The sequence below is a fragment of the Camelus bactrianus genome, chromosome 1, assembly GCF_048773025.1.
Source record: "Camelus bactrianus isolate YW-2024 breed Bactrian camel chromosome 1, ASM4877302v1, whole genome shotgun sequence".
NCBI classification, from domain to species: domain Eukaryota; kingdom Metazoa; phylum Chordata; class Mammalia; order Artiodactyla; family Camelidae; genus Camelus; species Camelus bactrianus.
In genome coordinates, this window is record NC_133539.1 from 91617936 (window position 1) to 91641426 (window position 23491).

At 37.0% G+C, this 23491-nt stretch overlaps 1 protein-coding gene across 6 annotated transcripts in view; it reads left to right on the forward strand.

Moving 5' to 3' along the window:
• The window catches only part of VEPH1 (ventricular zone expressed PH domain containing 1), a 266024-nt gene that overhangs the window by 23484 nt on the left and 219049 nt on the right, over positions 1-23491 (forward strand). For all 6 annotated transcript variants that reach the window (XR_012508920.1, XM_045514505.2, XM_045514504.2 and 3 more), the window contains exons 3-4: positions 6465-6680; positions 15778-15952. Coding sequence is in view for 5 of the 6 variants with exons in the window: in XM_045514505.2 (XP_045370461.1) it covers positions 6465-6680; positions 15778-15952 (391 nt within the window). In the remaining variant the exon portion in view is untranslated. The remainder of the gene's footprint in view (positions 1-6464; positions 6681-15777; positions 15953-23491) is intronic.

The following is a 23491-nucleotide window of genomic DNA, read 5'->3' on the forward strand; positions in this document are numbered from 1 at the left end:
CTCCTCCATTTTGACATGCCCACCACTTTAGGATAAATTACTTTAAAATTGACCATGACCAGGTCACTGTGAGAATGAATCTCTAAACTTAGCTTAATGGGTTTGCTATTAAATAGATCTGATCCTTAGAAGATATTCATTTTAATATGCACAGGCACTAATCCAATGTTGATCTTAACCATAAACACATATGTATGCACACATATATATTTCATAAAAACTGGGTGTTTCCTGGAATGTGACTCAGGAAAACCCTAATTTCAAAGCTGATTTCTCACCAAAAAACTTTAAACTATTTAATTACATCATTCAAATAATTTAAAAGGGTTTTTTGTTTGTTTGTTTGTTTTTGGTCATTTTGAATACTTGCTGAAGGAAGCAGTTAATTATTAATTCAGATTTTTCCCCTCACTGAAGGAATTCTCCTTTTTTAAAGAATAAATTTTTCTTCATGTCTTACATAGGAATTTGAATACATGAATTTTTTTCCTGCTGAAAATCTGTTTACTTCTTAGTAAAGTGGTATGGAATAAGAAATTATTTAGCATCAAGAGCTTCACAGTAATATTAAGATTCATAACTGATGCACCTATACCTGCTATATTAGCATAGCTGAACTTACAACCAGTTTGAAGTAATTTATCCTTAAGGACAGCTGCTTAACTTTTCTAGTTAGAAATCTTAGAATAGATGCCTTTTGTTCAGCAGTCTGACTGACATGATCCTGCACACACCAGCCTCATTCCAAGGCACCTTTTTCAGAATTCCTTAAAAATTCAATACTCTCTTAGCATAGAAATTGAATTTCTGAGTTCATGAACCAAGGCACATATATAGGCCAGGTACTTTCATTGACTTTCACCTTCAACTTTTATTGAGGCTTGTTTCATCCACATGAAAATCTCCTTGCTATTTATTGTTAAACCATTGTTTAGGCATGGTTTACTATGTTTCTCAATGCCATCTATATTAACTCTGTTGTAATTGGGTTCCCAGGGATCTAATCTAAAATGGCTGTTCCAAGGGAGAAACAGAATCTTGGGTGAGGCTGTTTCCTTTGATCAAGGACAGTTTTGGCAGGCAGACTTGGCTATGAACTAGTAACTGAGAAAATGAGTTCCTTTGTGCTAGAGGGGGATTTGGGCAGTGGACCACAGTCTCCACTGCAGTCTGCCTTTGAATCCATTTGCTTTATATAATAATTTCCTCCTATCTGGAAACGGCTTCTCTGAGATGCTGATTGATCTCTTTTCCTGAAGAAATTTACAAGAAGGAGGTTATTGAGAGGACCTGTCATCTGTACCACTGCAGCTGGTGTCAAGGCTGCAGTTGGTATTCACAGTCTCTGTGATAGGCTGAGTGATGGCTCCCAAAATATGTCCACATCTTAAAGCCCAGAACCTGTGAATTTTATCTTACATGAAAAAAAGGCATTTTTCATATGTAATATAGTTAAGGATCTTGACATGAGGAGAGTGTTCTGTATTATCTGGGTGGGCTCAATATAATCACAAGGATCCTTGCAATAGGGAGGCAGGAAAGTCAGAGACAAAAGAAGGAGGTGAAATGATGGAAGCAGAGGTTGGAATGATGCACTTTGAAGATGGAGGCTCATGGAGGTCATGAGTCAAGGAATGCAGATAACCTGTAGAAGCTAGAAAAGAAAAGGAATTGGAATCTCAGAGCCTCCAGAAAGCCGTCCCTGCTTTAGCCCAGTGTGACTGATTTTCAACTTCTGACCTCCAGAACTGTAAGAAAATTAATTTATCAACACAAATTCTTGAGCCTCTAAGTATGTGATGACTCATTAAAGCAGCAACAAGAAAGTTAATGTAATCTCCCTCCTCTACCACCCATTCTAGATTCTTCTTACCTTCAGGTAGCACCTCTGCTGGTTTAAGTTGCTTCTTAGCTAGCTGACTCAGATGCTTTTTTCTTGAGGGATCTGAGTCCCTGGACTCCATACCTTTCTCAGGTTGTGACTGCTCCATTGTCCATTTACCATCAGAAAGGCATGCTATGTTCTTACATACGAAACTCGGCATCATAAATATGTCAGTTATTCCTAAGTTAATCAAAATCTTTTAATACAAAAACCATCAGAAACTTTTTTTGGAACCAGACAAGCTGATTCTATAGCTCCTGTGTAATAGTAGTAGTAGTAGTAATAATAACAACAACAATAATGGTGATAACAACCAGGAAAAAAAAAACTGAAACAAAAATAATGAAGAGATACCAGCCTACTTTGACTTATAGGAATTTGTCCTATGCACAAGCCCCTGTAAGCGTGAAGTGACTTGCATAGGAGGTTAGTCAGTGCAACGTTTTTTGTGATTCCAAAGACCAGAAACTGCCTAAATGTTAATCAGTGGGGGGCAAATTAAATATATGATGGTACATCCTTACATTGGAATACCATTCTGCCATAAAAGTAAATGGGGAAACTCTTAATATGTTAGTTTGAAAAGATTTCCAAGATTCAGTATGAAGTAAAAAAGCAAGATACGGATTTGTATGTCCATTATGCTTCCATTTGTGTGTAAAATAAGGAGTGGGGGTGTTATGTATGTGTATGTAGGTATGTGTATCATCTATTTCTGTATGTATATACAGAAATTTGCCTCAATGTCTATAACAGATCTTTAGAAGGATACATAAGACAGTAATAACTTGGTTCTTTGTGGGAGAGTAGTGAGCAAGGGGAAAGGGAGACATTTTTCTTATTTCTAATTTTTTAAATTAAGTCATAAGTAAAGATTCATAAATGTATTTTTTCAAATAATTAAGTTTTAAAAATTAGTGCCAAGAAAATCTTCTTTCCTATTCAATTAAAACCAATGAGAGTATTATGCTTAGTTAAATAAGTCAGAGAGGGACAAATACTTTATGACATCATTTACATATGGGATCTAAAAAATAATACAAATGAATGTGTATACAAAACAGAAATAGATTCACAGACAAACTTCTGGTTGCCAAGGGGGAGAGAGAAGTGGAGAGGGACAAATCAGGGGTATGGGATTAACAGATACAAACTACTATATATAAAAATAGGTAAGCAACATGGATTTATTGTATTGCACAGGAAATTATACTCCTTATCTTAAAATAACCCATAATTTAATAGAATATAATCTGAAAAATACTGAATCACTATGCTGTACACCTGAAACTAACACAATATTATATATCAGCTATACTTCAATAAATAAATAAAATGAATGAATGAATGAATGAATAAATAAATAAATAAATAAATAAATAAATAAATAAATAAATAAATATAAAAAAACAAACCAATGAACCTTTACTGAACATCAACTATGTACCAGGTACTAGTACATGTTCTGGAAGTAACGTTGTATACCATTTCCTCCTCTTCCTGGATTCCAGAGAGCTTAGAGGAAAATGTTGTGGATCAATCACACTAACCATCTTAGCAACTACATTTGGAATATAGTCTTCCTTCTGTCAGTGGCATTAGTTCTCTTCTCCATCTGACTCTATGTATATATTTCCTTTATTACATAAAAGTAACCAGTATGATGTTGCTTCATATTTGAAGATGATGTCATTAAAATAAGTTTTTTACAAGAATAGCTGTGGTCAATGATAGTGGTTTTAGCCCTGGGGTGTTCTCTGTTATTTTTCTCCCCTAAGGATGGTTTCGGTTTTTTGGTTGCTGCAGAGATTTTTGAAAAATTTAGCATTATTTTTTGTTGTTTAATATTCCATTTTTTCTCTATGACTTGGCTCCATGAGAACCTATTTACTGTATAGGGCTTGGCACAAGTAATAATTCTGCTGCATTAAAAGAAATAATACACTAAGCAACAAAGGAGGAAGGTAAAAGAAAATACACTGAAATAGTCCACCAAACCAGGTGGTGTTCATTCTAGGAATGTGGTGATGGATTGATATTTGGAAATTTCATACTATATGTTGACATAATGCTTCACATCCATAGCCAGCTAAGAAAAAAATGTTTGGTTACCTCTATAGATGCTGAGAGAACATCTTAAAAAATTAAAACAAATATTCAAACTTTCAAAATAGGAAGATAGTGATACATCCTGTATGATTTAAAACATTTACAGTATTTTCTTGGTTTTGACCAAAAAAATTTATATGAAAAATCAGGAACTAAAACCAGAAACTAAACCAGCATTCTTGCATTTATCCTCCTTACATGAAATAGCTTAGGAAGTTCTAGCTGACACAATAAGCCATGAGATATATAAAGAGTATAGATACTATACAGAAATCTTTCTAGAAAACCCAAGAAAATCATCTGAAAAAATATTATAATTAAGGAGACGAGGTAAACAACTTGGTACAAAATAAATACCCTCAAAAGGCTGTAGATTGACTTAATCAGCAATAAAAATTCTAATGAGGAAAACACAAAGATTTTGTTTACAGCAACAACAAAGACATAAAATATACTAGGAAACACATTTAAAAATTTGTGGCGCTTGTATGAAGAAAATGGCAAAATTAGTATTGTAGAATTGAAAAAATTGAACAAGCAAACAAAATATATCCCTGAAATACAACCTGACATATATATATGTATATATATATATATATATAAAACAATTACTAGGAAATGAATCATTCAGTACGTAACGGTGGGAAAATTGGATTATCTATTTAGTAGAAAATGTATTTCTTTACTTACTTCCATAAATACCAGATAGACTCAAGCCCTAAGTGAATGGTTAAAAGATTAATTTCTAAAATACTAAATGTTGAATGTTTGTCAAGTTTTGTTTGATTTAGAAAAAAATACAGGTAATCGTTTATTCAACCTTTGAATAAAGAAAATGTGAAGGTGAAAAAAGCTATTAAGGGACTCACAAAGAAAGAAAGAAAGGAGTGTGTGTAGATGGGTACTTGTATGAGCTTAGAGTCCATCTGTCAAATACATGACAAACTGGTGAGCATAGTTTCCCTGGGGAAGGGAGGGGAGGGAACTGAGGTGAGAGGGAGACTAAGTTCACTGTAAACCTTTTCTTTTTATCTTTTGTATTTTTGTACCATGTCCATGTATTATCATTTCAAAAAAAAAATAATTTAATAACCTTAAATTTCCAAATAAAAAAAGGTAAAACAGTAAGATCTCCAAGATTGACAAATTTGTCTAAAACCTTAGCATGTTAATAAATTACAGCAAAAAAAACTAAAAATAATGAACATGGCGACACATTGACAATCAATATGCCAAAAGTTGACTTAATTAATAGAAAGAGAGATTATTTCACCAAAGACAAAAAAAAAATGTAGTGAAGTCGTTTAAGGAAAAATAGAAGATACAATGGGAAATTCCCAAAGGAGGAAATACAAATGGCAAATAAACATGTGAAAATATTCGACCTTACTTCTGGTCAAGAAATTCCAAGTAAAACAGCCATGAGATACTGTTTTTCACTGATCAAATTAGCAAAAATTAAAAATACTCTGATCTCACAGAGGTACAATGGGCAGAGCATGCTTTTACCGAGCTGATGGGAGTGTAAGTCAGAAAGACCTTTCTGGAAGATAGTTTGGCAGTATGTATCATGAGCCTTAAAATGTTCCTGTCCTTTGTGTTAGAAATTTCCACTTTTGGAGAATCTAGGCTACACATAATCTACAGTGTGGAGAGGGCTTCATGCACATGATGTTTACTGCAACATTAGTTGTAATAGTAGAAAGAAGGTCGAGCTGGAGCTTGCAATTGGACAGAAAACTCCATCACTTCCTGTCTCTAAGGGTGCACGATGGTGTAAGAGTCTACACACTTACCCTCTTCTGTTATGTATTCAATAATATCAGTCCACCATGCAGAGTTCACATCAGGCCAGCTTTCCAAATTGAAGTGATGGGCCTATTTTTCACATTTAGATGTTTTGAAGGGTCATATTATTTCTCAATAAAAATGAGTAGGTATTTGAGAGAGAATTAAAATAGAGGAATGGAGGGAAATTTGGGGAAAGCTAAAATGGATTTGGAAGTTATTTGAATTGAAAAGGGAGAGATGAAACGATGTGTTCTATTGTGTACAGAAAGAGAGAAAGCTTGTAGGGGGAAATTAATTGGAGGATAACTTGAAACATTTCACAAATTTTGCTGAAATATCAGCAAAAAGTCAACCTTGACTTCTAATGAACTTAGAAACTGAAATAGCCTGAAATTTGAACCCACTTGCATGTGAATAATTAAACTCCTTCAGACTCACACTGCTCCCTGTGTATCTGTGATAGTACAAACCTGCTTGATTTTAGCACATTTGCGTATCTGCCTTGTCCACAGGATTCTCATCTCCAAGGAAGAAGGTATTGCAAAGGACTTTACAGCCTCATTCCTCAGCACACACTGTGGCACACCCATTTGCTAAATGACCAACTTTGTCTTTTGTAGGTCCTTGGAATGATAACTTTCCAGAATATTATTTAACATGAAGGTTTTCTTTCAAACAGGATTACCAAACCAATAACAATGACCAGGCAGTGGTTGAAATCTGTATCACTCGAATTACAACAGCCATCAGAGAGACAGAGTCAATTGAAAAGCATGCAAAGGCTCTTGTGGGGCTCTGGGATTCCTGCTTGGAACACAACCTGAAACCCTCTGGGAGAGACGAAGACACTCCTCATGCAAAAATCGCATCTGATATCATGAGTTGCATTTTACAGGTATGTCAGTGTTCAGCATCGCACTATTTGATACTGGCTTGGCAGCTTAGGTGAACACATGGTATTTCTGAACCAAGAACCAGTGTTTCTGTAGTGTTCAGATACTGTAAAAAGACACCACAAACCATCAATAGCTAAGCCAGGCAGGTTGATAACTAATAAACCAAGAAAGTTCTACCGAGCCCCTGCTTTTATGCAAGATGCACTGTGGCGAATTCAAAGTGACACCACAGCAAACTCTGATCTGTTTGGAGAGAGAAGATGTGTACATATAAAAAGCTAACAGTAAAGCACTGTGTGTCAAGATCCCAATGAGGAATATTGAAAAGTTCAGAAAAGGAGTCCTCTTTCATCCAAGGAGACCAAAGAGAGGGTGGAGTCTGAATTGAGGGATGGTGAGCTTGGAATATGTAGAGAAAACTAAGTCATTTTTTTTTAAATCCACTTGTTTGATGGTGCTGTTTTTGTTTGTTTGTTTAATTGAAGTATAGTCAGTTTACAATGTGTCTATTTCTTGTGTACATCACAATGTAGATGACTGAACTAAGTCATTTTTAAGTGCATTGCTATATGTATTGTGAATTTTCCATGATAGTAATATTTGCCTGTTATCATCATGTTTAAATTCTTCTCTCCAGTGTAAATATCAATTTGGAACTTTGGTTCAGCCACAAACTAATTATGTAAAATTGAAATGTTGGGCAAGTCACATAACTTCTAAGCCACAGTTTCCTCCCTATAAAATGCAGATGAAATGACATTATCTATGACAACTTCTATCAACCAGTAATGTTGACAGGTGTTTCCCTAAAAAGAATTCTGTGGTCAAATAAGTTGACCAATACTGAATTGACTTTTTCCCTTCTGAGCTGTCACAATGTTTCATAGCATATTAAAGGCTCTGAAAAGTCCTGCAATATAGAAAGCTGGTTAACTTTGTTTAGAACAGCATTTTGCAGTGTAGTTTGACTGTGTAACTTCCTTTTCCGTCTCATCCCCAACACAACATTTATGAACATCCCTCAGAACTACTGTTCTACTGAGCACAGGTCAGGAATTTCCAGTTATGTTAAAGTATTTAGCACTGTGTGTAGCAGTGAGTGTTAGCTTCCTTTGTTCTGTTTTTTTTCTCACAGTTGCATATGCTTAACTGGAGCATATTGCATTTTGTCTGCTCAGTTCAGGGACTGGTCAACTGAGCAAAAGACTCTACACACACTGTCACACTGTTTTTCCTTTGTCCCCAGACAGGGATGGGAGGGGAAGAAATGGGGATTTCAGCAAAATTAATGGAAGATTAATGCTGCTGGAAATAACAGCAAAGATCTAATATACCTGTTCTTCATTGATTATTTTTTTATCTTGAATATTTATTAATTTTTAAAATTTCATTTATTTTTATACAATTTTTAAAGGTTACACTCTATTTATAGTCACTACAAAATATTGGCTATATTCCCTGGGTTGTATGATACATCCTTGTAACCTCTCTTTCACACAATAGTTTGTATCTCCTACTCCACCCCTGTGTTGCCCCTCCTGCCCTTTCCCCACTGGTAACCACCTAGTTTGTTGATTATTCTTGACTTTGTTGCTGACATATGTCAGAAACATAGATTATTTCACTCCAAAGTGCTGCTCCTCAGACATTCAGACAGAAATTCACAAACCAGCCTCATTCTCTAGCTTCCCCTGTGATTTCAAAACCACTGGTCTAGACTCCAGCCACACTATCCAATAGAGATAAAATGCAAGCTGGAAACACGAGGCACACATGGAATTTAAAATTTTCTAGTAGCCACATTAAAAAGAAGTGAAAAGAAACAGATGAAATTCATTTGATTTATGTTTTCCTTAATCCAGTATATTCAAAATAATATTATTTCAACATGTAATCAGCATAAAAATTAATGGGATGTTTTACTCGTTTTGTATACTAAGTCTTATAAATCCGCTGTGTGTGTTAGCACATCTTTCTTTGCAGTAGTCACATTTCAGGAGCTCAGTAGCTTCACGTGGGTAGAGGCTCCTGTGTTAGCATAGTTCTAGAGAGTCAGCATGGATTTCTGGATGGAGATCAAACTTGAAAGGGTTTGAAGCAATTATCAGAAATTTTACCAGGTAGGAAAGGTGGAGTGAGAAGACATTCTAAGCAGACAAAACAGATTGTACAGAAGTCCAGATTTATGAAATGAGACCAAGGTCAGAGAACTTTGAACAGGCTGCCTTTCCCTAATGCCCTAAATTCTAGCATAAAGGAATGTTTCATCCTGGGTAAGACATTATGTGTCCTACTTTAAAAGAGGTTGGTTGGGAGCAAATAAAAATGTGAAACTCACTGCTGATCAACGACTCAGTGTGAATGAATTTTTTAAGATTATTGAGAGCAGGGCCCTAAGGCAAACACTGATATTTCGGGGAGACAGAGAAAACAGTTAAGGGTTAGGTGTCTTGGTTGAGAGGGACATGTGAATCACAGAAGTGGGTGATTCCAGCCTGTAGGGCCAGAGTGGACACAGGGTGTCTATCATGTGCCCTCTGAGATGGCAGAAGGCATCAGAGTAGAAGTCAGAAAGCCGTAAATGTGAACTTGCCTTTTTTCAGAGCGAAGTACAGCAATTTGTCCAAGCTACCTTTCGGGATGTCATCCCAGAAGGTCACTACCCATGAACCAAAGACAAGGCTGTGGTCGCAGCTTTGGCAATTAGCTTTCATCAAATTTAAGGGGACCTTTTTGACTTGCAGTAAATATTGAAAAGATTTTGTCCTGTTTGCAAAGTAGGCTCTTGTGGGAACCATGTAGAAACCCAGATGATTTATTCTGTTGTTTTTTTCAGTAAAATAAAACAGTAGATCAACTGTAAAGTCAACCATTTAGCATTTTTAGCTACACAAATGCAAAGATTTTCTCTCCACCCACCCCGCCTCCCAAGATAAGTGACCCCAGCATCACTCTCTAATCAGGCAAGGGCCCACCAGTTCTTCTGCCCACACTCTTGGCCACTTTCTTTTCTGGCCACTTCTCTATTATTTCAAGCTAAATATGTTCACAGATACACACAAAAAGTCTTTCTTTCTCCCTTAATTTCCTTTTTAAACCTACACTCAAACCTACTTCAAGTGACCATTTCTCTTCTACTTTTAATTAGTAATTATATTGAATTCTTTTTTTTATTGGGACCTAAATGTATGAACTTGCAACATTTACTTAAAATACTTTTAAAATTCCAGAATTTACCTTCTATACCTTCCTCAAGACAAAATCTGTACATGTGTGTGGCGTGCACTTGTGAGTTCTACTGTCTTTTGCCTTGGATGATACTCTTCTATCAACCTACGCTGTGTCCTGAGACAAGTCTCTCAGCCTGCCATCTATATAACAAAGGATGAGCCAGGTGATCTCTCAGCTCACCTCCCACACTGAAATTCTGACTCCTTTAGGAGATGCTGAGAGGTAGAAGAGCAAAAGGCTTTAGAGCTTGAAGGCCTTAGAGTCAGATGCTCTTGGCCTCGTATCAGTGGGAGATTGGCAAATTATTTCATCTCTCCAAGCCTCTGTTCTGCCGTCTGTAAAACGGGCATAACAATACTTGCTGCTCATGAAGAACAACTTTTATTATAAAGGCAATCTCCATTTATGGTCTAGCCACTATCTGGAAATACCTATTTCAAACCACAGCTTTCTCTGATCAGGTTTCTCTATGGAGTTGGCCTGTTTCTTTGTTTCTGGAAAAATCCTGAAAAAGAAGATACCCCAACAAATCACATTATATTCTAGGACAAACCCAAACGTGGAGAGGGTTGAAGAAAATAAAAATGTACCTCAAGGAGGTTTTACTTGCTGACATAGCTGATGTGCTAGAATGAAATTCTGGAGAACTGACAGGCCAACCATCATGACGTTAAGAGCCAATGCCAGGTTTTATCCTCACTCTACTAGTTACAGCCTCTTCCCCAACCAAATCACTTAGCAGGGCCATTGCCAAATAAGCTCTGCCTTTTGTCTCTTCCTCCATGTCTGCTCATGCTGTTGACGATCCTTTGTGGAGGGAGATAGCCAAAGGGGGAAAGGAGGGAGGAATTGAAATAGTCCCCAAAGCCACTGTTGGAAAATCAGAAAGTATCTGTTTTCCCTTTTTTATACAAGGGCCCCACTGTCCATTCACCTTGATTCTACACTTCAATTTTCTTATTTCCTCTTTCCCAGTTAATGCCGTATGAAGATTCAAAAACTATCCCTGGCTGGCGTTGCATGCAAGTGGCTTGGACAGTTTTGAGAGCATTTCCTTTGCAACTCCTAGAGGCACGACTGGTTATGTTGATCTGGAATTTTATTCTGTAGGCAATCCCAGCTCTACTGTTTACTGGCAGTGTGATCTTGGGCAAAACAGAAGCTTTGTTTTATTCACTAATGTGGTCCCAGCACCTAGAACAGTGAGTGGCCCATAGTAGGTGCTCAAAATAAAATGCATTGAATGAATTAATGAACAGACAAATGAACACGAATAGTTCGGGGGACCTGATAGTCTTCTGGTTTCTGCAAGCTGTGCTTCTCCCCAGAGTGGGCTCTAGTACTAATTCCTCACTTAATGCCCCACAAGACAGTGGCATGAAATGGGAAGAGGCTGACACACCTCTCTGCCCCCCCACCCCAGGTTCCTGAATCCCACTGCCTTATTGCCTGTTAGAAAATATGCTGGGAAAACTTAGGTGAATGTACCATTTAGATTTTCTATATAACCAGGCTGCTAAGAACCAAGCATTTTATATGTAAATCCAAAATTTGATTATCTGATCCATGATGGGGGATGAAAAACCAAAAATAGCCATTTTAATATATGGTGTTTAATATTTCTTGAGATTACTCTTTAATGGCTCTTAGTTGAATTCAAGTCCTGAGAACCAAAGAGCTTTTTAATTGCTATCACCTCAGATATATATCTCTTTTACTTAGCTCTTTTCTTTTCAATTTTGAAACACTGGGAAACCTTCCCAAAGTGCATTTTCCAAAGGAAAATCTCCACCAAGAGCTCAAATGGTGCTAATCTAGTTAAGAAATATAATTCTTGGCATCTGTAGGACAAAGCCCTCTTGTTTTGCTCCTATTGCTGAATGTAACTGTCCCCATGAGCAAGTCTTTATTTCTACCCTGTACTTCACTGAATTTGTTCCCTGAGTACTGAGCACTAAATGGTGTGTAAGATGATACACACCCCATCATGCTCACGTCTGCACAGAGGGGCAAGATCTATCATAAGCTCTGGCATTGACAGTTGCTGTTAAAGTGGCTTATTTGTGCAAGCAGTCATAGGGCTTTCTCTGCATGTGTACCGTTAGCATTCCTCTGATCCAAATAATCCTAGAGATAAAGTAATTTCAGGGACCAGAGTTCTACTGCACTAGCAACTCTTTTTGCTTCACCTGAGAGCAAAGCTCAGCTGTTAGAAGGGAGTTTGTGTGGTACCTGTCAGATCCATGGGATGCAGGTCTGTCTAGCCTCATCTTGGCCTTTCAGCGCCTCATATCCTGTTGCTGTCAGCAGTGCCCATGGCCTCTTGAAGCACTAGGGATCGTCTAGACGCTTAGAGATTGAGCGTCTTTGGTGGCAATTCCTTGCTGTTTATGTGAATTTTTGCTCTTTGCTTAATGTTTCACTTCTCTTGTCATTTGAGAGATTTCCAGATGACATATGTGGGAGGAAAACAGAAAAATTGAGTATGAAAGTTTTGTGTTTTTTTTTTAACAATGACATTATACGTTTTAAAAATTTTTTATAACTTTCACTTGGAACCACACATCAAAGACTTTAATAGCTGCCCTTATTTTTCTCTAGGGCATCTAGAATTTAAAAAAAAAATATGACAAAACTGGGTAAGATGGCCTGTTGTTTCATTGTTGCTTGCAAGTGTTAGCTTATTCCCAGGGTTTAAAACATTAGCTGCTGTGAATACTGATTTTCATTGATCTTTTACTATGCCTGTCTGTGTTCACAATTAGTGGGGAACAATTAGTGGGGCAGTTGAACTTCCAGATGCCGCCATCGTGGCTTCTCAGCAAGTTATAGGTAAATGTGCTTGGAGATATATTTCTCTAATGGAAGACATGTACTTCTCCAGCTGTAAGTTGTTCTTGACTAAAGACTCAGAGAAGATAAAGTAAAGTTGAACGTGATATTCTTTGTTGGAAAGCTCTGAGAAGAATTGTGTGATTGTGTTCCAGTCTCAAAACTAAGGCTTTGACCAGCCATGACAGGAACAAAGATATGTCATGTAAAAAGTAAACTAACAAAAAAAAATCTACATGAGATTGCGGCAACCCAAGAAATTTATATGCTAGACTGAGGGATTTGGGAAACAATGTTCTAATTGAGATAACTAAAATGTAACCTCAAGGGAGCAGCATACACTATGATTACAATGGAGAAAATGGACAAATCAATTGGCCTTCCTAAACACCACATATCTGAAGAGTATGGCAACAAAAAGAGGATGCTCAATGTGGGGGTCATTATTTTGGCACATTTACCCTGCAGTGTCTTGGAGGAGGCAGGGGTGGAGACTGAATCTGATGGACAGAAAAGTTCCAGTCACCAGAGGTACCACCGGTGTGGCTTTGGCTGTAGGGCAGGACTATTATTTCAGTTAGGTTTTGCCATGGCCTAGATGAAATATCCCTCAGGAAATTCCTTTGCTCTAATCTGATCTTGTGCCCATGAGTGAACATTCTGGTTAGTAATCTGCCTCCTGATATCCTGATAATGTGAAAAATCCTGACATGAAAAGACTCTCACTGTGGAAGAGTAAATTGGCATACCTGATCATGCACCAGCCTTTTGGAAATCCCTTGGTGTGAGTTATCCTCAGTAGATCCAAGCAATCCTGTAAGGCCTGACCAAGTACATGCCCAGACTTCTAAAGCTGAAGGGCAGGGAAGCAGCCAGCATCTCAGGGATGCCTCATAGCTCATCACATCAGTAATGGCCCTGTCTAATCAGACCCGGTTAAATTCACCAGGAGGGAAGATACTAGAAAAGGCTGTCTGGTGTGAGAGAAATCTGACTGCAAGCTATGGTCCTGAATCTTAGATGGTGCTAGGAACTCTAAGGATAGGACAGAAACATAGTGAGTGGAACTGCTATATAAACACATGATTTGTCACCAAAGAATAGGGTCAGAGCTTTCATGATGGTTGACTTCATGGTGGGACATCAGCTTGGGTTGTTGAATACCTATTTTCTCAGCTTAGGAGTCTAACTCTTGAATCTGAAAAATGGGTGGAACTACAGAAATGGATTAAGGATTTATCAGGTCTATTTTTGTTCTAGAGACTGGGGGAGAAAAAGCTTAAGCACAAGAGACTCAAATGGCTCATTTGGAAAAATTTAGGAATAGAATTGGCTTTAGGCACAGCCTAATGCATGGGGCTGGAATAATGTCACCGGGTTTCTCTTGTCTTCATGTTGATAGATCCATGCTGCCTTGAATCTCATACAGATTCTTTCCTCCTGAGCTCACAAAATAGCGGCAGCTACTCTCAATCTTCCATTCTTAACTCTTTGAATACAGCAGGAGAGAGAGAAGCTCTTTCTCAGAACCTTTTAATGACTCCTCAATTATAATTGGAAAACTTGCCCATCCATAAACATATCATTTGGAAATGTGATTCTCTGGTTTGTCGACGTCTGAGTCATTTGACTGCCCTTGAAGCTAAGGGTGCAAAATCCTTCATTAGAAGTACCTGGGACGTGGTCATGGGAGTCATATCTGCTAAGGAGCGTGTAACAACTCACCTTTCCAATCAGCTAGCCCTGAAAATGGATGGCACTGGAGGCCATTGCTGGCAGTTGGTGGCCCAAGCAAGAAGATGGGAGTGAGTGGTCCCCTTCCCACACCTGACTCCCCCTTCCTTCTCCCCACCACATTATGTTCCCGATCACAACTATCACTATAGATTTGCATTTTCTTCATTAGTTAATCAGCTTGACAAATGTTTATTGAACACCTGCCATAAACCTAGAATTGTGGGAGATAGTAGAGGGGATAATCTACCGGTAGAAAGATATAAGCACTTTTCACATGAACAGTTAGAAAAAGCAACCACTTTTTATTTCTAAGATAATGATATAAAGTTAGATACGTTGTGCACTGTGCAACTTTTGCTTGATAGCCTAAGGGGTGGGGTTGATGGTCAGAATGGTTAATAGTAGGAAGGACATAACATTCATTTTTAAGAAAACAGTTTTTATTTTCCAAGTATTACTCCCTAATTAGGTAATTAAATGCTGGTAGCACTGTTTTTGTGTAAGGATATTGATGTCAGTTACAAAGTATATCAAAAAAGAATTATTTTAGACCCAGAATTCCCTCAGTTTTTAGTCTTATGTTCATTAATTTTTCTCCCCCTTTGAATTTCACTAAGCCAAAACTTTAGTTTCTAAGATACAGTCAGAAAGCAATATGTAATGTATGTAACATTCTATGGATTGTTTTCTCAAGTATAAATATGAGTTGTTCCTCTTATCAGTGACTCCTAATCACCCTAAAGATCAATTCCAAACTCCTTAGCAGGTGCCAGACCTGTAACTGTTTCTGTCTCCAGTCCCTTCTCTGACCCCTCCACCCCAGTTTCCCCACATGTATCCCACATCATCCCTACCGAACTATTTACAGTTCCCCATATGCACAAGTTCTCCCACCTGTCTGCCTTCACACATGCTTTTCCTCCTGTCCACGCCTTTCCTAGTCATGACTCAGCCATCTCCAGTTCACCCACCAGGTCTCAGCTAAGACATCATCTCCTCCAGAAAGTCTTTCTTGACACTCCCTTGAGACTGGATTAAGTGCTCCTTTTGTGCTCCCTTATACCCCTGACCTTTCCTTATCATGGCCCTCATCAGCCTAGGCTCTTAACTGCTTGTGTGCCTCTAAGTCTCCCTAACAAGAACAAGAGCTCTCTGAGGTCCCAAACACTAGAAAACAGGGTGGGGTCTATGTTTTCACAGCTGCACTCTGGGAGCTTAGCTCAAATATTTTTTGGATGAATGAATAAATTGAAGAAGGAACCACTTGTTATTTGTTGCTCTCTTATATTTTCTCAGAATTACAACCGGCCCCCTGTGATGGCATTAGCCATCCCCATTGCAGTGAAGTTCCTCCACAGGGGCAACAAGGAACTGTGCAGGAATATGTCCAACTACCTGTCCCTGGCTGCGATCACCAAGGCGGACCTCCTGGCCGATCACACAGAGGTTATTGTAAAGAGCATACTCCAAGGTATGATGCGGAGGCTGAGCTTGGGGACATGTTTTAGGAGTCCTTTTAGAGTATTTCCATGAAGCAGTTGCAGTTTATGGAAAATGAGACTTAAAATGAGTATCAAGAGGTACATCAGATTCTCTGCTCTGCCACTAGATGGCTGGAGAACATGGCTAAGGTTACTTGAGCTGGCTGAGTCTGTGTCTCTTCACCAGGCAGATGAATTATGTGGAATGTGTCCCACTGCTCTCAGTGGCAGATGGAAAAGCTCTTTACCCTTTGTTTTACAAAAGCACAAAATGCTAGATAAAATACACCAGAGAATGTGTAAAGATGTCTTAAATGTGAACATGATTTAGGGCTGATTTATAATTGTGTTAAATATTGCCATAAAACATCAAATCAGGGCATCTCTGTTAATGGTTTCTTATTTGGTTTTTTTGTTTTTTGTTTTTTGAGGAGGAGGTAATTAAATTTATTTATTTTTTTTTAGAAGGGGTACTGGGGATTGAACCCAGGACCTCATGCATACTAAGCATGAGCTCTAGCACTTGAGCTATACCCTCCACCGTAATGGTTTCTTATTTAATGAAAGAGATCAAGTTAGTCCAGTCAGAATATTTTCTTTGCCTTTTTTTTTTTTCTTTAGTTTTAGATCTACCAGAAACCATTCTTTTGGTTTGGGATCAAAGAACAATATATAGCATTATTTGATATGTACCCAAACATCCCCAGCCCTCCTTAATATAAATCTATGAGGTCCATGAGTGTCTTGGTCCACATTTGACTGCCACATGCCTCCCATGTTCAATTTGAGCATCAACCCTCTGCAAAGTACTCCCAGACCTTGTATTTCTTAGAGGCCTCAGTATTCTTTTCTGGGCACAGCATAGTGTGGTGATGTCCATCTCTACCACCTCAGTCCCAGCAAACTCTGTGACTGCTACCCTGGAGGTCCCAGAAATGGACTCGACTCCACACTGCTCTGCCCAGGATGGCAGCCTCTCTGTCCCTTTGTGTTGCCTACCCCTGAAGTTTCAGAAGCCACGAGTCCTCAGTCTACCAATTTCATGCGGTGGCCTGAGGCAAGATAAGGAAGAACACTGTGTTTCGTCTTGGTGTTACACCTTGGTAGAGAGCCAGAGCAAGTTTGCTTGGCCCCCAGTGTCAAACTGTGGTACTGAGTTTGCAGTAAAATATATTCTGTTTTATCTAAAACTCTATCTTCCCTGGCCTCAGCTATCCATCCAAGAGCCAGATTAGCAGCAGATTAGTCCAGTTCTCAAAATGCCTACAGCCCAACAAGGGTTAAGGTTTTGTTCATGGTACCAGATATTCCTAAGAAGAGTTCTTAGTACCCACCCCCCAACCCTGGATCTCTGACCAGCCACCCCAGTGGTCTGCCAGATGCTCAGATTTGTCTGAACCTCAGCCACAACAGTGGGAGTTTATCACTCTACCTATGCTCCCTTCTAAAGATTTGTCATTGATATTATTAGTTGATATCATTCATTTCTTATTTTCTTTGGCTACAGGATTGAATTGCTAATTTCTCTTTATACATGATACTAAATTTGCTAAAAGTCCACTTTATTCACCACCTTGGCTACATATTTGATACAGATTTTATAGAAATTTTAAACACTTATACATGCCACACATTTTAAAACCATGATAGTTAGACTTGTAAGTAACTGATTTATGAGAAAAAGAATTGAATTGTCTCTTTGCAGCTGCCAGGAACTTAGCTTATGTTTTGTTTTGTTTTTTTTAAAATGCACTTTCAATGACAAAGAAATCTTTTGAAACGCAAAATACACTTTCTGAATTCACTGCAAGCATTTGAGATAAACAAATGATTAAGTTTATTTGATCTGGCACTATGAAAATTACCATAAAATAAATGACAATTTGACCTATAAAAGGTTGGGACTGAATATTTCAGGGTTTAGATTTTTAGGACTGATGTGTTTCTACAATTCCACAGTCACTCGCATAAGCCCATCAAACTTTGAGCAGCAAAGCAGAAGGAATCTTGGTGTCTCAGAGTAGTAAGTTTTCTGCTGTACAAATCTTTGTCGTATATCCCTGTCCTAACAGCCTTAGAAGCCATCACTGGGATTTCTTTTTTCTTTTATTTTCTCCCCTTTACATCTTTCTCCTTGACTTATACTGTCCTAACCCTTATTCTCTCATTCTTCAACTTCTACAGAAAATGCTAAAGTGTTACAGTTATTTGATTTGCTCTAAGTTTTTACAAGACTAGAATTATAAAATTGTAGAATCCTAGGCTGACACATTAAACATGATTTAGCCCAGTTACCCAGGAAATGCTTGAATCCCCACCAAATGGTCATGCATTCAATGATAACAATAATGATTGTAATAACAATAATAACTACAATGGCTAGAATTTATTTCATGCTCTCTTTATGCCAAATACTGTACTAAGCACTTTATACCAATTACATTATTTAATCCCCAAAAGAGTTCCTTAGCAGAAGTCCTATTATTATCCCATTTTACCAATCAGTTACATTTTAAGTAACAAGAATCTGAGGTATAAATGGCTTGATGATGAAAAGGAAGAAGAGAAGGAGGAGGAAAAGGTGGAAGGGAGGGGAGGAACTCCTCATTGGAACATAAGACTGAAAGTGCATGAGTGTATCAGACTTCCCAAATGGCTGGATTCAGGACTCAGTGGTGGTCCCAAAAAGTCATTACACAGCTGTTCTTCCTGTGGATTGATTTCACTTTCTGTTCCATGAAATGGGCCTCTGCAGCTTCCAGCTCACTTCATCATGAATACCAATTAAGAAAAAGAAACTCCATATTCAGTCTCATTGTCTCTGTTTGACCTGTCATGGGCCACATGCCCATTTCTGAACCAATTTATCATTGTTGCCAGGGGATACAGTACTTCAGCTGGCCAGGCTTGGATTATAAGCCACCCTCAAAGTAGGACATGGGAGTAAACTGCAGCAGAACCACAAGGATGGGGAGTAAATAACCCCCAAATCCAGAACTGTTTCCAACAGTATTGTAAATTAATACTGGGCACCAAAAAGTAGCCTTATGTAAATATTTGCTTTTATCCCTTTATCTTTCTTCTAAAGAGATTCAGCTCATTGCTTTGGCATGCCAAGATCTTACTGATAATGATCTTTTCATCTCACTATATCTGCAATTCTTACAAGGTTCTTGTCATCTGTAAATTTTACCTTCGTTTTAAAACACTAATGAAAAAGTAGACTAGATGGAACCAGGCAAGCCTTGTGGTATACCATGGGTGACTGCCTCTTACACTTGGTTGATGTTATTCCATTGATCGTATTTTTTCAATTGTATTCTATACATGACTGCCTCTAATTTCAAACCAAATGCCTCCTTTAAGTTTATGAATCAAACATGACAGACTTTGTCAGTTGGGCTTATATATTTATACCTGAAGCCTAGTTCCAAACCAATCTTTACTACTTCCCATGATTAATGACTGTATATAAGTGATAATATTTACCTTCACATTAAATGTAAATACAAATTCATTTATTCAAATTTCCTAGACTACATTTATCTATTTTGTGTGCTCTGAATTCTAGTGAGAAGAAAATTGTGAAAGTCCTTCCTCTTGGAGAAAGGATTAAAGGCATGAGCAGAGTGTTGTCTTGATTTGCACTTTGAGAGCTAAGGAGATAGAAGATCCGAATGTCCCTATGTCAAATAAGACAGTTGTATCAGTATTTTTAAATCATCCAACCAAAAAACAAATAAAAAAAGCCTGTCCCTTTTAGTATTATAGGCAAATTAGAACAAATATGCAAGAAGTAATTACAATCTTATCTAAACTGTTTTATGTAATTAAAAAAGAAGTACATTCTTCAACTAATTCTGTAAGGCTAATATAGCCATATCAACACCAAAGGACAATATAAGAAAGAAAAATACAGACCCATCTTAATTATGAGCACAGATGCACAAATCACAAATAAAAATCTTAGCAAAATGACTCTAGCAATGCTTAAAGAAAATAGTTAACATTTGTTAAGTGCTTAGTCTGTACCAGGTACTAGTCTTTTAACTCATAATTCTCTTAATGTCTTATGAGGGAGGAACTATTGTTATCCTCATGTTATAAAAGTTAAGACTAAGTTAAGTTATGTAGGATGCAAAGATGACAATATTCAAGATGTAATTCCCTTCAGGGAAAGACTAAAGGGGAAAAAATTCATTGTATCAGTAAAAGTGTCTCATAAAATTCAGTACCCATTCATGAAAAAAAAATTGCAACCTAAAAATTTTGGAGAACTTTCTTAAACTGATTAAGAAGACATTATATATATATGATATATATATGTATATATATAATTATAGATAATTAAGATTGTAAGTGATGTATATATATACTCTCCTTTTGTAAAATTCAAAATCTGTTTATGATTAAAAAAAATCCCTCAGCAAACTAGCAGTAGAAGGGAACATCCTTAATCTAATAAAGGATATCTACAAAAACCTACAACTAAAATCAGACTTAATGGGGAAATATTGAATGCTTCCCCATTGAATTAAAAAATAGACAAAGATGTCCCTTTGGTAATTCATTTGTTTTCAGCTTAAATCATGTCAAGGTAATTTAATATTTTGTAACATCAGAACCTTTTCACAGTGGGAGAGTTGTTTTTCAGTGGTCCTGAATAATTCTCCAGACTTGTTCTTTGCCACATGAAAACGCTTTGTTAAACCTGTCTAGTATTGGAATACAAAAGTATAACCAGTGCTTAGCGCAGCATGAGTTAGCATGTCTTTCACCCAGGAAACTAACAATATTATTGGCGATCCCTAAAATGAGGGTACCTCTAACTGTAAGAGATTATTTGAGAGCTCAAAGGGAAACCTTTTCCAAATTTTGATTTGGAACTAACTCTGTAACGCAGTGCACACCCCTACTATCAAAACTAAAAGCAGTGATGTCCCTTCCTCTGTGTTTTGGAATCAGTGGTCATAATAAGGAAGTATGCCTTTCCATCAGTAGGCCTTTTACATGGTCGTCTGGCACAAATCATAAGGTGACCTCAAATGATTTGAAACTTAAGTAGAAAGTCTTTAGAAAGAATTGTAATCTTATCTCAGCAAGAGTCCAGATTCCTTTCTGACTTACTAGCAGTAACCTAGAATAGACTGTCTAGTTAATTATGATAAATTCACCTCATTTCTCAATGTGAGACAAAATTCAAACCACTGATTGGTGAGCTGTCTCAGAAAAATGGGGATAGAAAATTGACCTCCCATTTATTATGGCAGTAATAATATGTACCAAATAGGGTAGATATGAGGCTTAAACAGATAAAGCAGCTATACTTGCACAATGCTGAGCCCACAGTTCATCAGTGGTTATGATGTTTCTTCTCTTTATCACCATCATCATAATCATCATCATCATTGTCATCCTGAGTATCTGCCATGTACCAGGCCCATGTTAAAATATTGAAGGCAGAATCATATTCATTTTTGGAGTTTTGTAATCTCTAGGGAGATACTTAGCCATTAAAAATTCATGATGCAGTATTCCTCAAGGAAACGGTTGTAAGTTCATTGTACTACAGGTTGTTGGGAAAGAATTTATTGATCAAATATCCTAGAAAACAGACTACTAAGCAATCTCATTACGAATATTCAACCTAAATATTAATACATATGGGGAAATATTATATACAGTGTTCTAAAAACCAGCCCAAGTGTGGATCAAGAAAAAAGACACATCTTAAATCAAAAAAGAACCTCTTCTGAATTGTTAACTGAATCTTGGATCTGATGCACTCCAGAGTTTGCACCTTCTTGACTTCACCAGCAGATGTTGCTGTGAAGTAGAATAAGGCCTGCATGGTTTTGAACATTTGTGGACTGAACTCTGAGAATGACTTACCCACAATGAAAGGAAATCTTTATATTTGTTTATATGTTTATATTTTTGTTTGTTTGCTTATTTTTTATTTAATCTACTGGGAACAACCTGGAAAAATATTTTTTAATGATAACTATTTTATTTCAAATATTATTTTAGGGTTTGTAAAGCATTTTTGGATACATTATCTCTTTTTATGTCATTTTCTTAATACTCCTTCATCAAGGTAGGCGAGTTCTGTTATCCTCAATTTCTTGGCTCATTTAAGGCTCATAAAGATTAGTCAGCAGGCCTGATGTCTTTTAGTTAGTGGGTAATGGTGCTAGGATTTAAATGCTGAATTTCTGACCCCAAGCCCAGCAGGCTTTCTTCTACACTCCAGATTTATAAAACCAAATGCAAAGGTCAGCAGTCTGAGTTTTTAAGTTCACTGAATCCAGGAATATACAAGTGAACACATACAATTATTTTGACCAAGATATTTAACTTTACGAGTGCTATTTCTTAGTGGCTAAAATACAGTTCTGGAAACATTTGGCCTTAGTAAGATTCTCAAAGAAGAGCTTTCTAATACAAAATTTAATGGGAGATGAAATAAAAATCAATTATAATTTCTTCTTTGTTTGCAAATCTAATTATTTATCAAAGTGATGTTAATTGAATAATTGTAAATACCTATCTAAAATTCTGTAATGTATTCTTAATAGTCAAATGTTCTGGATATATTTTAAAGGAATTAATACTTAATTAAAAACCAATTTATATTGTAATAGACAAGGAAAATGTATCAACCCTATCTTGTTCAGATACTATCTCTGCAAAAAAGTTGCTCTACTGACATACATATGTACGTACTAGTACTAGAGTGACAAAGTGACAAACAGTCACAGTTTGCCTGGGACTGAAGGATTTCCTGGGACATGGGACTTTCAGGACTAAAGCTGGGATAGTCTTAAAACCAGGACAGTTGGTCACTCTAGCACACATGTATAATATTTTATAACTTATATACGTAATGTATTATATATTAGTTACACACGTATTTTTCCTCCTAATAACTTGGGTTATCTTGCACAATTCTCTTACTATGCTGTAGTATGATGATGCCCTCAGTAACCATCCTGGTGAGTGAAACTCTTTGTCAGTGTGTTAAACTAAGCTAGCATGCTGATACTTCTTTTCCGATATTTTATCTCAGTTTTACACATTTATTACTTCCTCCTTTTGCTGACACAATGTATTCTAAAGCTCATTAAATGCTATTAGTCAGTGTTTAAAAAAAAAAAGTCAGATGGGGGAGAGAGTATAGCTCAGTGGTAGAGCACATGCTTAGCATACGCAAGGTCCTGGGTTCAATCCCCAGTACCTCCATTAAAAATAAATAAATAAATAAGCCTAATCCTTCCCCCCAAGAAATAAATAAATAAATGAAAAGAAGCTGCCACTTTAAAAAATAAAAATTAGAAACAAAAACAAAAAAAATTTTTTTAAGTCAGATAAATTTGTAAAATGTATTTTGTGTATCTAGTCTCTGAGTTTTGAGGGAATAAAGTGGTTGGTCTTTTTTATTGGAAAAAAAATTGCTCTACTGGATCAGGATTAGATAAAGTGGTCAACCAATAGTGGGCTGAAGAAGATAAAAGTGTATTTATTTATCA